Genomic DNA, 13,904 nt, shown 5'->3' with positions numbered 1-13,904 from the left:
TATGCCACAAGAAAATGCAACAGAATAGTTAAACAACCAGAAAGAAGACGAAAAATAAAATCCTGTTGAAGAGAATGTCAAGCGTATAATGCTGCCGAATAATGTCATCAATTCGAAAAAAACGAGTCTGGATCATTCTTTAATTTACATGATCCTTCCTTCGTTTTCAAAAGAAACGTGAGGTGAATCGTGTATCTCGTGGAAACTTCTGAAGCTGGATGACGTAGTCGAAGTAAAGCCGGCCGGCTAAAACCAGTCGTTTAGCGTTCTTATTGCTATCATCTCACGCAACAGCATGCAATAGAAAGAGTCAAACAATTATTACTCATTGCCACCCACGTTCAGATGCTCATCCTCCTGGGTCGGGGATGATGCTCGGGGACGATAAATCCTTTCACTGCCGGGGATATCCTTATATATAGAAGTATTTGATCGAGACTCACCTCGCAATGACTCGAGGCATGAAACGGTCGGACAGGCAAGAATTCGATCGTGTAATCGAGCAATCTTACGATGAGAGGATTTATTCGAACATTCTACTTCCCGACATTCGTCCTTCTATTCGCCATATTCGTCGCGGATTCAGGTAATCGACATTCCTCCTTCTTTTTTCTCAACATTTTTTACGTTAGTTTTTTTTTTTTTTTTTTTTTCAATATCGATTCATCATTGTTACATCATATTCCAACTATGCACGAGGAAAAAAACGTAGAATATCTATGGCCACAATACACTATATTGTACTTGAATATATATTTTTCAGGAGCGTACGAAGGAAATGTTGGCAGTCTGTCATACAGTACGTATAAATATTTAAGAAAGATATGATAAGAGGAAACGAATTTAAAAAATTTTCACTAATTCTTTTTTCATCAATTGTATAGGCAGCGCTTCGGCGAATGCATATAGTTCTTCGGGAACAGGAAGCGCATTTATAGGAAACGAGGGACACAAAGGAATTCGTAGCTACGACACCAGTGGCGGTCACAACCAGCCAAACGGTGGAGGAGGCCACCAAGACGGTGGTTGCAAATGGTCCAAATGTAAATGGGAGAACGATGATTATTGGGAGAAGGATGAAGAAGAAACTGAACCAGAAGAAGAAGACGAAGACGAGTGCTACGACGGGGACGATGGACAATATAAAGTTCACGATCATAGGCAGAAAAGCAAAGGAGGATCGCCTCCTGGGGTGCAGAAATTAGCCGCGCCTAATCTTTTCAATGGTCAACAACCGTACACAGGAAGCGGTGTTCCTTTTGGAACAGTGACACCAATGAGTGGCCATTCGCAAACCACAGATGCACACAGATCACAACAACCGTCCAATCAACAACCTGGTTCAAAACCGAACCAAAGATATGATGGTCCAACACCTGGAACAGGTTCGCATCCTTCCGCGTGGAACTCGGCTCCTGGAAGTTGGTCGAATGCAGATGTATCCACGGATAAAAATGGGCCTAAAACAGGTTTTGGATGTGCAGGAAATTATCAACGCGAGACTGGCTGTGCTCAAGGTTGATTAGAATCATTATACACTTCACTATACACTTACAATTAATGGTTTGTCCTTAAATTCGTAATACTTTGAATTTCGTTGTATCGTTTCAGACTCAAGCGGTGCTTCTCCTGTCAAACAAGGTTCTCCTGGTTACTTTGGCAGTCCTGCGTCCGGATGTTCGGGTAGTCCCTATGAAAAATGTATTGATAAGTCTGGAAGCCAACCAACGAGATCATACGATAGTGATAAACCTTCATATGGATCAGATATAGGACAAGGGCGGTATCCTGGACCGCCGCAAAACGTACCTTACACACAATACTCGGCGAGTAAACCGTTAGAAAGTAATACAGGGCCTTACAGTGGACCATCGCAAAATACAGCCAATTCTCACGTTGGAATAAATCTCGATTCTGGTGCAGGCAAGACGCCAATATTCGGTTCCACAGATTCATCTCCAATCGCTTCTAACGGTTCCCCGTTTGGAACTGCACAAACGTCTGGTTTTCCGAGTGATAACGCACCATCTGTAACTCAAAAGCCAGGTTATAGCAGCGTGAAAGGTTCTTCGGGTACGAATGCAGGATCTAGAACCAATGCGTCGAAGGATGGAGATAGTAAAATATTTTATATAAACGTGAGCCCTGCTTCGGGAAAACCCGAAGGACATAAACCTTCAAATGCTGATGAAAAGACACAACCTTTTTATCGGCCTAATTACAGCGGTACTGGAACAACGAAACCTTCTTACCAACCTAATCCTTACGACAATGTTCAAACGACGAAATCTTATCAACCTGTTTCCTATGATGGAAAAACGCAATCTTCGTATCAGCCTCCTTCTGATTTTGGAACGGCAAAGCCTACTTATCAACCTAGCGTTTATGGTGGAACAACGAAACCTTCCTATCAACCTAATCCATATAGTGGTACTGGAACAACAAAGCCTGCTTATCAACCTAGTCCATATAGTGGAACTGGAACAACGAAACCTTCTTATCAGCCCTATAATGATTTTGGAACGACAAAACCTGATTATCAACCTAGTCCATATAGTGGAACTGGAACAACGAAACCTTCTTATCAGCCTTATAATGATTTTGGAACGACAAAGCCTGATTATCAACCTGCCGTTTATGGTGGAACAACGAAATCTTCCTACCAACCTAGTCCATATAGCGGTATTGGAATAACAAAGCCTTCTTACCAGCCTGGTCCTTATAGCGATTTTGGAACGACAAAGCCTGCTTATCAACCTGGCGTTTATGGTGGAACAACGAAATCTTCCTACCAACCTAGTCCATATAGCGGTATTGGAACAACAAAGCCTTCTTACCAGCCTGGTCCTTATAGCGATTTTGGAACGACAAAACCTACTTACCAATCTGGCGTTTATGGTGGAACAACAAAGCCTTCCTATGAGCACAAACCTTACAAAGGCCCAGACGAAACGAAACCTCTATCGGGTTGTCAAAGCGGATCTCGAGGTTGTGAAAGTAGGAACGGATGTGGCAGTCAGACAAATGGAAAATCACCAGATTCTTGTGGTCAACCTGGTGTCTCCGTAGACATTAGTAAGATCTCTGGGCCAATAGTAGGCTCTGACGCGTATTCAAATGATTTTTCTCAAAGCTCTCAAAAAATTCTTCCTGGGGCGAGTGGTCAACCATTTAACGGATCTCCTATTGGAGGTGGTAGTAGTCCATATAATTGCGTAAGTGGAACTAGTTGCGTTTCTGGGCCAGGAAGCCCATCGTATGTTCCTAACAAATTTGATAAAACAAATAAGATTGTGGAAGGAGAAGGATCGTATCCATCAAATCCATTTCTAACTGGGAAGATTCCTATCCCTGAAATTGGTAATGAAAACAAAAATTAAGCTTCTTTTTGATTCCATTTACAAAGAATTGTATTAACAATTTAAATTTTAGGCGGACCAATCGTAACAAGTACCAGTAAACCGATCGGTCATGGAAATCCTTTTCTGCAAGGAAACGTTGGTGCCATCTCAGGAGCTTGGAGTCATTCCATCGGTGGAGCAGTAGCGCATCCTAGCGGCGGTAATAAAAATGTCGTTTCGATCGAAGAAGAATCAACTAGACCAATAGGCAAAGACAATCCCTTCCTCCATGGATCAGGATCTGCACGAGGAGATATAGGAATCAATGACAAAACAGCAGGAGAATCTGATTCATTGATTCCAGCCATCGATCGAACTTATGCCGGATCAGGACAAACGAGTGGAAGTCCTGTCAGCCATTATCCTGAATTGACCAATGATGGAAGCTCATCAGCCACGAAAAATCCACTTGGGACAAATCGCGGCTCGGGAAGCGGAGGAGGTATTGGAATTGGTTCGACAGGATTTGGAAACCTTGCTGGATCCTTTGCTAACTCGCAAGCTTCTAGTTATGCCAATTCCGGCTCTTATTCTGGCTCTGGAGGTACATGTTTGAAGATTGCTCGAATAATCTTATTATTCAATTATGACTTTCTTATCGAAGCAAAAAGATACATAAAACATTCGTTACATTAACGATTAGAAATTCCGATTTCTCGAAAGTAAACGGAAAATACATGTTGGATCATAAAAGGTTAAAGGTTAGTAACTTTAGATAAAGATTAATACAATGAGCGTGAAAGCAATGGGAAAGAGTTTCAAGGTCTAGGAAACATTTGATCTTCAGTCAGGTTGATCGATGATAAAACATAAATCAGTGACATGGTTTGTTAATTAATAGCAATTGAATCTCATTTTCTCTTTTTACACGACGTTGTGTAATTCCATAACATTCATAATATAATATAGTTATCGTATACTTTTTGTGATTATTATATTTTTCATGATATTTAATATGTCAATATTTACAAATGTTGTTTCGAAATTTGTAAATATTCTACATTACATCTCTCCACGTTTCAGCACCGTCTTTTGGACAGGCGAGCAGTGGAAGTTGGGCTTCTAGCGGAGCGAATGCAGCTTCTTGGTCCTCCAGCAGTGCTTCCGCTTATGCAAGCAGCAACGCTGGCAGTAAGTTTTTTAAATCATATTCGTGACATACGTCACGTATTTGCATACGTGTAAAGAATAGATTTCCTTGAAAGATAAAACGCTGTTTTAGGTTGGTTAGGGGGACAACCAAGTCATGTGAAAGGATAATCGACGAAAAAAGATGACATTGCCAAGTATTGAAAATAAATTTCAATCATTTTCACATTACGAAAAAGATCCTTTTATTTTGTCTCATTTGCACATTTTTGTTTGTAATTTATTTTAGTTTATGATACAATATTGTATGAAAAAAAAGTCGCTATTTTTTACATCTATAATCCTACACGCGCGTATCTTGATAATTGATCCGAGAATTACTGCCAATTCCTCGAAATGATTGATCACTATTCTGAGATTATTATCAAGCGATATTTCGATAGATAATAATGCAATTGATGAATCGGATATACTGTTATAAACGGATTTGATGTATTATCGTTAAAAAAATACAAATCAATAAAAAACATTATACATCATTGCTACATTGATTATTTTGAGTCGACCTTGAACAATGAATAATAAAATTGCCAGAAGACGTTATTACCTGTTATTAAATACATTTAACAACATCATGTTGATGTTCAAATTTAACATTGGTATAGAAATAATCATTCGAAGAATAATTTCTTTTTTCATTTTCAATACTTTAAAATATCATTTATTTAATAAGAAAATAAAAGTATAGAGAATTAATGAAATGAAATGAAATAAATTTGACAAATAGTAAAACAAACCGATGATGCATACTTTAAATGTGAAAAGCAGCTCTAATGAATTTAAATATAACATCGTGGAAATGCCAGTTATATCATCGATACATGCCGAAGATAACCGCTTACATATCGTGTGTCAGTTTATGAATTATTTATTACACTTGGTAAGAGAATCTCTAAATAAATATATCATCATTCCAATCCGTTCGAATGGATAATTTTATCGAACGAATCATCACAAACATGAGATACATTATTATTGAAAATAATGCGTAATACTTTTACCTTGAAATTGATTCAAAAAATATGATAATAAAAAATGATGTGAATTATTCACTTGGCCACATAAGCGCCCATATATTGGTTTAGAACATTATTTTTGAATAAGATGAGAGGTAAGGTGATTGAAAAGGTGTTGATAAAAATTAAATAGATTTGAATTATAAAAATATTCCTCTTGGTTTATTGTTTACAGATTAAATGTTTATTCGAACTGCACAGTGTTAAGTTGCAATCTTGAAAAAAAAAGAGATTTCTGACGCCAAGTGACGCATTTTATCATGAATATAATAACATGCATTGTAAATTGTAAACAATAACAAAAAATAATCCATTAGATCTCTGCCAACTCTTTTAGAAATTCATATAAATTCTTTCTTCCTAACTACCTAAATTTCTTTAAAATAGATTAAATTTTGCTTTCGATTCAGAATATCGACTTGAATTTTTTTTCAGACCGCTTAAGCAATTTTTCCAGCAGATACTTTGTACGATCCCTTTCCAGTAGAATCGATATTGGCTGCACTGCTGCTATAAACGCCTTTGGCTTTGTCCACGCTACCGCTCTTACTAACTCCCTCGTCGATATTGCCCATGCGGTTGAAGAGACTAATTCGACAAATATAACATATAATCGTTAATTTCTTTTTTTCCAAAAAAATTATCAAATTCTATATTTATCGATATAAATGTTTCAACTTACTCGACTCCATGGCCGCCTCCAGGACCGAAGTCATCGAATCCTCCAAATCCACCACCGCCACCAGCATTTGCGTTTGCATTAGCACTTGCGGACGCACTTGAAGCAGCAAAGGCATTAGCGGAAGCAGTCGCCCTTGCGTTCGCATTTGCGTTCGCATTTGCATTCGCGCTTGCGTAAGCATTGGCGTTCGCATTGGCACCTCCGTAACCATTTTTGCATCCTCCAGGACAGCTACCACCACCACTTCCACCGTAACCGCCGCTACCACCTCTGCCACCTGCACCTCCATAACCACCGGCACCACCTCTTCCACCGCCGCTTCCACCTCCAGTTCCACCGTAACCACCGCTTCCAGCTCCTGCACCACCATAACCACCGCTTCCAGCTCCTGCACCACCATAACCACCGCTGCCTGCTCCACCACCTGCACCACCATAACCACCTGGGCCGCCAGTCTTTATTATACCAGCCGAACCTGCTTGAATTGAAAATAAAATTTTAAAAAATTAAAATTTTGAAAACTTAGTTTAGAAAATGTATTATACAATATATAATATATATATAATAATACAATATATATATCCTTTAATTAAATAATTAGAAATACCTCCATGTGCACCGGCACCACCTCCAGCTCCGGCACCACCATATCCTCCAGCACCGCCTCCTCCTCCAGCGCCGCCATATCCTCCGGCACCACCTCCACTTCCAGCGCCACCTCCAGCACCACCGTACCCTCCAGCTCCGGCGCCACGTCCTCCAGCGCCACCGTATCCTCCGGGCCCACCTCCAGCTCCGGCGCCACCACCTCCACCGGCACCGTGTCCTCCAGCACCACCTCCGGCGCCACCGTATCCTCCAGCACCACTTCCGGCACCACCGTATCCTCCAGCTCCACCTCCAGCTCCGGCGCCACCACCAGCACCACCTCCACCGGCACCATGTCCTCCAGCACCACCTCCGGCGCCACCGTATCCTCCAGCACCACTTCCGGCACCACCGTATCCTCCAGCTCCACCTCCAGCTCCGGCGCCACCACCAGCACCACCTCCACCGGCACCATGTCCTCCAGCACCACCTCCGGCGCCACCGTATCCTCCAGCACCACCTCCACCGGAACCGCGTCCTCCAGCACCACCTCCGGCGCCACCGTATCCACCAGCGCCACCGTATCCACCAGCACCACCTCCGCCGGCACCGTGTCCTCCAGCACCACCTCCGGCGCCACAATTTCCGCTACTACATCCAGGTTTGCCATATCCTCCTATGCCACCAGCACCACCACCAGCACCGCCACCGGCACCGCCACCAGTTCCGGCGCAAGTTCCAGTGGAACATCCTCCTTTGGTACCACCGCTACCAAAACCGCCACCGCTGCCAAATCCACCACCGCTACCAAATCCACCTCCGCCTCCTCCTCCACCACCACCACCACCGCCACTACCAAATCCTCCACCGAATCCTCCACCGAATCCTCCGCCTAATCCACCGCCTAATCCACCGCCTAATCCAGGCAAATTAGAGAGAAATTGTTTGCCATGGGAAGTTAGGGTATCGTCAAATCCAAAAGAATGACGTTTCACTATGATCTCTGCAGCTGAAAGTTAATAAATTATAAGTAAAGAAATAATTAATTATAATATTCCAAGTTTGTTGGAAATAAGCTTTTAAATGGCAAAATTATTGCATAATAGATTATCATTGCAAAAAAAATTAAAATCAATAGAAAAGGTAATGAAAGACAAGATATATGTGTATATAAATTCAATTTAAATTGATGAAGAAAATATACCTTGTGCTTGAATACAGAGAAAAGCCAGTGAGGCAAAAAGTCCGATCGTTCGATATTTCCACATGATGTCGGATCTATTCTTCTATTCCGATCGTTCGCAAGACGCTCATCTTTATATCGCTCCTCCCACTCTAATTTCTCGCGCTTCTTCCTGTAACCATTCCCGTTTCTTCGAACGCACTTCCAAGTATAAAACAGTTCAAAGAGTGTAAAAAAATAACGGTCGGCCAAGGTAATCAATGATGAACATGTCTAATCGTCAAATCCTTTTTTCTTTCCGCTTGTCAGAACATGGAATCAACTCGAAGATCCTCATCGTAATAACGTATCAACGTATCCTTTATATTTTTTACTGTTTCGCCGTTTAAATTTGTTATCGTTGGTTCGTCTATAACTTCAAAGTTATTAAATTCTAATTTTTCATCCACGTATTTGAATAAAATGAAACAAAGAAATATGTTCTCTATTATTACGTTACAGTCGATTTCAAAATCCTTGAAGCTACACAACTACTATTGGAATTCTCATACTTTCTTCTATATCCTTCGACCAAATACTTTTTCGATAAATTCATTTACAGCAACATTGAATCGATTGAAGACACGTGGAACAGGATGTTAGAAGCATTGTTCGTTTTATCCTTTATATAGAATTTCAGCAGGAACAATGTAAATTTAATTTCATCGTGTGATCTAGGACCAGGGCATCTCCCGATGGGAACGAAAAAAACACAAAGGATAACGATCGGTAAAACCAACTGGCTGGCTAGGATTACGTCATTGGAAATTTCGCGTGTTTTTTTCGTTCAATGATCATGCTTTGCTGTGCAAGCAATGTTAATAACATAGCGTAGAGACGTAGAACATTTTTGAACATCGCTGAAGGCGAATCTCATCACTGAAAAAAAAAAAAAATCGTCAAACAAAAAATTGTTACCGTGATTGATTAATCGGGAAATAAATCCCATCGAGCAACGATCGATCCTCGATAAAAATTTGTACACGCGAATAGAAATGCCGATAACCTTAGGAGTTAGACATTGACCTAAATCTAATAACATATTATCCATTACATATATATATATATGTATATATATATATAATGATAATTATACGATACATAGTTATACTCTGCATTTTTAACAATCCACCCGGATAATTTATTTCGCGGAAACGTAACTCTCTGTGTTTCGCAGTTACCAAAAGACCGATTATTATCTACTCTCGGTACAACGATAGTTTATATTCGTAATTCTCACGTTAAAAACTTGTTTGACCAGCTTCAATTACGATATTTAATGAGAATCCACTATTAATCAATGATAACGTGGAAACGATTAATGCATATCGCGTACGATCGATTGTAATTTTATTATGGGTATTTCCAACACATATTCTATACGATTGAAAAAATTATTTGCCTTATTAGAATATAGTACATTGTAGTATTACGTTCAAGTATATCCTTTTTTTTCAGACGTCTATAAAAGTAAGAAATGATAATTACATGAAAAAAAAAACATGATTTATACATGCAAAATTGATATAACACGTAATCTAAAGAAGTTTATGAATAGTAATTTGTGAGTTGAGGTATAATTTCCGTTGTTATAATTGATATTAATAATAATGTTTCAAAAGTATTGTAATGTACGTTTATTACGGAATATTATCGATACATAATGTTACATAACATAATTTATTTCGAATCAATGTTATGAAACATATATAAATCAAAACAATACAATTTTCTTTTTTTAAATAAACGTACAAGTTTGGCAACTTTTTGAACGATGCTTTTCTCCACGAGCATTTCGAAAAGCTATTAAACATAACCTCCTATTCGAGGCGCAATATCCAGTGCGCGAATATGAATACGATTCTTCAAGTATAAAACTAATTTGTTTTTGATTTATATATATATATATATATAATATATATGTATAAATTAAATTCTATATTATAACAAAACAATTATAATTGCAACTAAAAAACAGATAACCATTAAATTACGGACTTTTTTGCGCGCTGATAAATCGCTCGCGAAGATATGTAAATTCACATTATTGCATGAATTCTTTCTTTTTAAATACACATAGAAAATCGTCACACATAGTGTATTTTTTATCAAATAGATTTACTTACTCTCTATGTGATCGGTCGTAAAAGAACTTTAAAAAAGTTTACGATAAGTAATAAAAAGAAAGAATCATGAAATTACGAAATCTTGAATATATGAGAAATAATTTCTCTATATCTTCTATTAATTTAATAACAAAAAAGCTCTTTTATACTAAAAAAAATTATTGTCTTTTTCAAAATGCGAATGGCTAAAATAATTCTACTATAAAATTGGTCCAATACTTATATCTAGTTTTTCACCATTGATATCGAAATTTAATCATCCATATTTAGATTCGTCTATTATCGATATAAATTCCAATCAAATACGATCTTTGCAATAATATTTGCATTTCAGTTATTATTCTTATATCCTCATAGTAATCTAAATACAAAAAAATTGATAAGAATGAATTTATATTGATAAAATTTTTTTTTTTAGAATATCCAGGTAAAGGCATCGGTATAATATTTCCTCTATATAAGACATCTTACTTTCGTCTTTTTATAGTTTTACAATTTTTTTTTTACACAGTCTTTACATTTCTTTTTTTTCTTTCTTTCTTTTTTTTTCCTTTTGATATTTTTTTGATTTGATAATTAATTTCAATTTGATTGTCGATTACAATCTTAGTCATATAATAATTAATCGTATTAATTTAATTTCAGTCCCAAAAATAAGGCCGCAAAGTTTTGATAAATTTATTGCTAACAAATTTCCCTCCTAACCTGTTGAAATTTCTCGACTTTTAATACTATACCAAATGAAAAACATTTTGAAAATTCGTAATATATATATATAAGGTATTCGATTCATATGTTTCGTTACTTGGAATTGTATAGAACACGTATATTAATATCCTTCTTTTCCATTGAAAAAATGTGATTTTGCTATGTCGCGCTTCGAATCACTTCGACCCACCTAAAAAACACACATTTGTCTCTCGTTTATAAAATTTTGCAGGATAAATTTTTAATCTTAATTCTTTTCGTAATTATTCTTACCGTCCAAACGTGTAATCGCTCTCAGCACGAAAGAAATAAACGTGATTTCTGAATTGCAACTTGAAAACAAAATCTTTGTTGATACCATCCTTCTCCGATGGTTTGGTCACCGTGTATCCCAACAATGGCAAACAAGCCAATGGAAAATCGTCTCGATGAGATTTATAAAAGAACAAGCAAAAATTGGTAAAGACGACCCAAAGCTTTTGCCAGCCATTACTATTCTTGAATTTCCGTAATAGAAATCCACTAAGTTGATTCTAAAATAAATACTTATTTATTTATTTCCGTATTTCTTGGATGCGTCGATAAAAACATTTTCTTCTTTACTTACTTGAAACGCTCGCAACTGATCGCTATAACTGATACTCGTGTTACGATGCCAACACATGTGTACAGTCGTGTTGATTCGTTGAGAGGCTTTAGCACCTCCACAACTTCCTCGGTCCGCTTCTAATCCAATACCATCGCCCATTTCATCGGCTGAATCTAAAATTTGTTTAAATATCAAACAAAAAATCAGATAATTCTATAATTCGATATCATTAAAAGATCTTGATGAAACTTACTGCAAGACTTTAAATTCAAATATGGCATCTTTGGATCGGTATCAGCTTGCACGATAGCCATGTTCAAGTCTTCCAACCATCTTTCCTTTTCTTCCTCGTTAGTAGCAGCGATTATCAAGGATCTAAATAAATCATTCGTAAGGAATAAAAGTAATAAAAAAATAAAAAAATAAAAAAAGCAAAAAATGAATGTAACGATTATGAACAAAAGAAGCTGTCTTTTTACGGTCAATGACTACTAGTTGATAAAATGTTCACCGACACCGTTACACCGTGTCTGGCGTATTCACATTGGAAGAATGGAGCGGTTAAGTGAAGTCTATACAGTCAATTGACCTCTTAATAATCGTACAGGCCTCGTCCTTTTAACACCTCGTTACATCCAATAATTTACTTGAACGGAGCACAACAGTCCAACAGAGGGATACTCACTGATTTCCTTGGGCGTCGATTATGAACGCAAATTCCGACCCAGTTTTGTTGTCGCTATCACGAATCTTCATCCCTTTTAACGGCAATTGATCGTGAACGCGAAAACATTGGGTTGGTTGTTGGGTATGATACGTATACAACAATATGTCGGAAAACTAGAAATAATGAAAGAAGAAGAAGGAAAAAAAAGTTGTGGCTAAGAGAAAGGAGCATATTCGTCTTCTTTGGAAACTTACCAGGAAGAACATTCTTTGTTGAAAACCTTTACGACTGTACTTTTGCAAACAACCTTGCCTGATAAATTTACGTCCTTCCTGCACCAAATTGTCGAAACCGCTGATGTCCCTTTGCATTTCGCAAAGCTGAACCAGATTTTCCTACAATTATAACATGTAATTAAAAAGAAGCATTTAAAAGATTAAATATAAATAAATTTTATAGATTTAAACCCTTTGCACTCGACGATATATATGAGTGAGTGTCTTACAAATTTAACATAAAATGATTTTACATTATACAATGATTATATAATATTTTTCTCTCTTTATTTCTTTATTAGAAAATATATATAATGATTATATGTTATACAAATTATTCTAATTATTTAATTTAATTTATTTCAATAATAATAACAAATTTAAAAACAATTCCAAATTTAAGAACGATTAAATTATGTAACGATTATATATACTTTCCAATAAAGAAATCTATTCACGAATCAATATTGCACTCTTATTAATTGCACTCAAACGCAAAGGATCGTTTAAATATGAAATACCGTCGATACGTACCGCTTGGTTAATTATGCTAAGTCCTTCGAGCAACGTTTCTCCTAATCGATCCCTCGCCGCCAAACAATCTTCGAAATCCGTATGATCTTTCGGATAATGATCTAATAACCCTAGAAAATGGGATCGTTCGTGATGCGCGTCCCCAGACCGTAACGCACGGTAACGTATAAATAGATGAATTATTATTATTATTATTTAGGAAGAAAAATTGATTTGAACGTACTATCGATAATACTGTTATAATGCAACAACCGTTGCAATGGTTTCAAGAGGAATGAGGTAAGCGGTAAATAACAATGCTTCTGGGCCTCGAAATCGCGGCACAGCTGATCGAAACGACGTGACGTCCTCGTGTAATATTCCATCTTCTCGAGGACGGGTATCAAATTCTCGAGATATTGATCGTAAAGGGGCAGCACGTTCAACAACGTGTTGTAAAGGAAATCGCCTATGTTGTGACGCGCGTTGCTCTCCCACCGTTCTAATCTCGCCTCCATCTCTTGAAGACAAGGTCCGTGAACATCCGCCAAAAGCTCGATCAGCGAAACCACCGCCTCCCCTTCCAATTTACCCTCCCGAGATACCTCCTCCCTGAACCTCTGCGAAAAATATAATAATGTATAATGTATATAATAATAATAATAATGAATGACGAAGAACAGAGCGAGTTAATCGAAAGAATAATTCAACAACGTATAAGAATTGAGCAAGTTACCACATTTATCATATCGAGATCTTTTTTGTATGTTCGTTCGGTCATAAGTAATTCCTTGGCTATATAATACGCCTTATCGGTTGGCCATCTCTGTTTATTGAAAAGAAAATTACAATTATACAACGAACGTGTTTACGAAAATTACGATGGAAATGGAAAATGATGGAATAAAAGATCACCTTAGTTTTTCGAACTTCGGTATCCTCGACTTCCCCGTTCCTTATATTTTTCA

At 37.5% G+C, this 13,904-nt stretch overlaps 3 protein-coding genes across 11 annotated transcripts; 1 reads left to right on the top strand and 2 right to left on the bottom strand.

Annotated features, from left to right (window-relative positions):
* The first annotated feature begins 367 nt into the window (after positions 1–367).
* Positions 368–5,029, top strand: LOC122718074 (mucin-19-like). Its single transcript, XM_043942754.1, has 7 exons — positions 368–586; positions 764–799; positions 885–1,517; positions 1,612–3,360; positions 3,433–3,945; positions 4,425–4,532; positions 4,624–5,029. The coding sequence occupies exons 1-7, from the start codon at positions 514–516 to the stop codon at positions 4,659–4,661; spliced, it is 3,150 nt and encodes a 1,049-aa protein (XP_043798689.1). The 5' UTR covers positions 368–513; the 3' UTR covers positions 4,662–5,029.
* Positions 5,030–5,706: 677 nt separating this feature from the next.
* LOC122718076 (glycine-rich cell wall structural protein-like) lies at positions 5,707–8,195 on the bottom strand. 9 transcript variants are annotated; one of them, XM_043942766.1, is made up of 6 exons: positions 8,041–8,194; positions 7,412–7,845; positions 7,165–7,243; positions 6,856–7,104; positions 6,249–6,726; positions 5,707–6,154 (listed from the first exon to the last, which is right to left on the bottom strand). In XM_043942766.1, exons 1-6 carry the CDS (start codon positions 8,102–8,104, stop codon positions 6,007–6,009), a joined length of 1,452 nt encoding a protein of 483 aa, XP_043798701.1. In that variant the 5' UTR covers positions 8,105–8,194; the 3' UTR covers positions 5,707–6,006. The 9 variants fall into 9 exon arrangements, with proteins under 9 accessions (XP_043798701.1, XP_043798697.1, XP_043798698.1 ...); XM_043942762.1 differs by having other exon boundaries at positions 6,856–7,356; positions 7,387–7,434; positions 7,465–7,845; XM_043942763.1 differs by having other exon boundaries at positions 7,165–7,845; positions 8,041–8,195.
* Positions 8,196–9,680: 1,485 nt separating this feature from the next.
* LOC122718077 (FERM, ARHGEF and pleckstrin domain-containing protein 2-like) lies at positions 9,681–13,147 on the bottom strand. The gene is made up of 7 exons (XM_043942767.1): positions 12,958–13,147; positions 12,403–12,543; positions 12,167–12,321; positions 11,735–11,856; positions 11,500–11,654; positions 11,166–11,425; positions 9,681–11,082 (listed from the first exon to the last, which is right to left on the bottom strand). The coding sequence occupies exons 2-7, from the start codon at positions 12,517–12,519 to the stop codon at positions 11,052–11,054; spliced, it is 840 nt and encodes a 279-aa protein (XP_043798702.1). The 5' UTR covers positions 12,520–12,543; positions 12,958–13,147; the 3' UTR covers positions 9,681–11,051.
* Between the last annotated feature and the right edge of the window lie 757 nt (positions 13,148–13,904).

The sequence above is a fragment of the Apis laboriosa genome, unplaced genomic scaffold (genome assembly GCF_014066325.1).
Source record: "Apis laboriosa isolate Shangri-la unplaced genomic scaffold, ASM1406632v1 scaffold5_cov152, whole genome shotgun sequence".
NCBI classification, from domain to species: domain Eukaryota; kingdom Metazoa; phylum Arthropoda; class Insecta; order Hymenoptera; family Apidae; genus Apis; species Apis laboriosa.
Note: the sequence above shows the minus strand (reverse complement) of the source record. Positions and strands in the feature narration are given on the sequence as shown.

Excerpts from the sequence above, each read along its gene's own strand:
- LOC122718077 (XM_043942767.1), bottom strand. The coding sequence starts at position 12,519 with ATGCAAAGGGACATCAGCGGTTTCGACAATTTGGTGCAGGAAGGACGT. Across the intron at positions 11,857-12,166 it reads ATCGACGCCCAAGGAAATCA|ATCCTTGATAATCGCTGCTA; the intron begins GTGAGTATCCCT and ends TGATTTATTTAG. Across the intron at positions 11,426-11,499 it reads ATCAGTTGCGAGCGTTTCAA|AATCAACTTAGTGGATTTCT; the intron begins GTAAGTAAAGAA and ends TATTTATTTTAG.
- LOC122718076 (XM_043942757.1), bottom strand. The coding sequence starts at position 8,104 with ATGTGGAAATATCGAACGATCGGACTTTTTGCCTCACTGGCTTTTCTC. Across the intron at positions 7,846-8,040 it reads TCTCTGTATTCAAGCACAAG|CTGCAGAGATCATAGTGAAA; the intron begins GTATATTTTCTT and ends ATTAACTTTCAG. Across the intron at positions 6,727-6,855 it reads TGGTGCCGGTGCACATGGAG|CAGGTTCGGCTGGTATAATA; the intron begins GTATTTCTAATT and ends TTTCAATTCAAG.
- LOC122718074 (XM_043942754.1), top strand. The coding sequence starts at position 514 with ATGAGAGGATTTATTCGAACATTCTACTTCCCGACATTCGTCCTTCTA. Across the intron at positions 1,518-1,611 it reads CGAGACTGGCTGTGCTCAAG|ACTCAAGCGGTGCTTCTCCT; the intron begins GTTGATTAGAAT and ends GTATCGTTTCAG. Across the intron at positions 3,361-3,432 it reads GATTCCTATCCCTGAAATTG|GCGGACCAATCGTAACAAGT; the intron begins GTAATGAAAACA and ends TTTAAATTTTAG.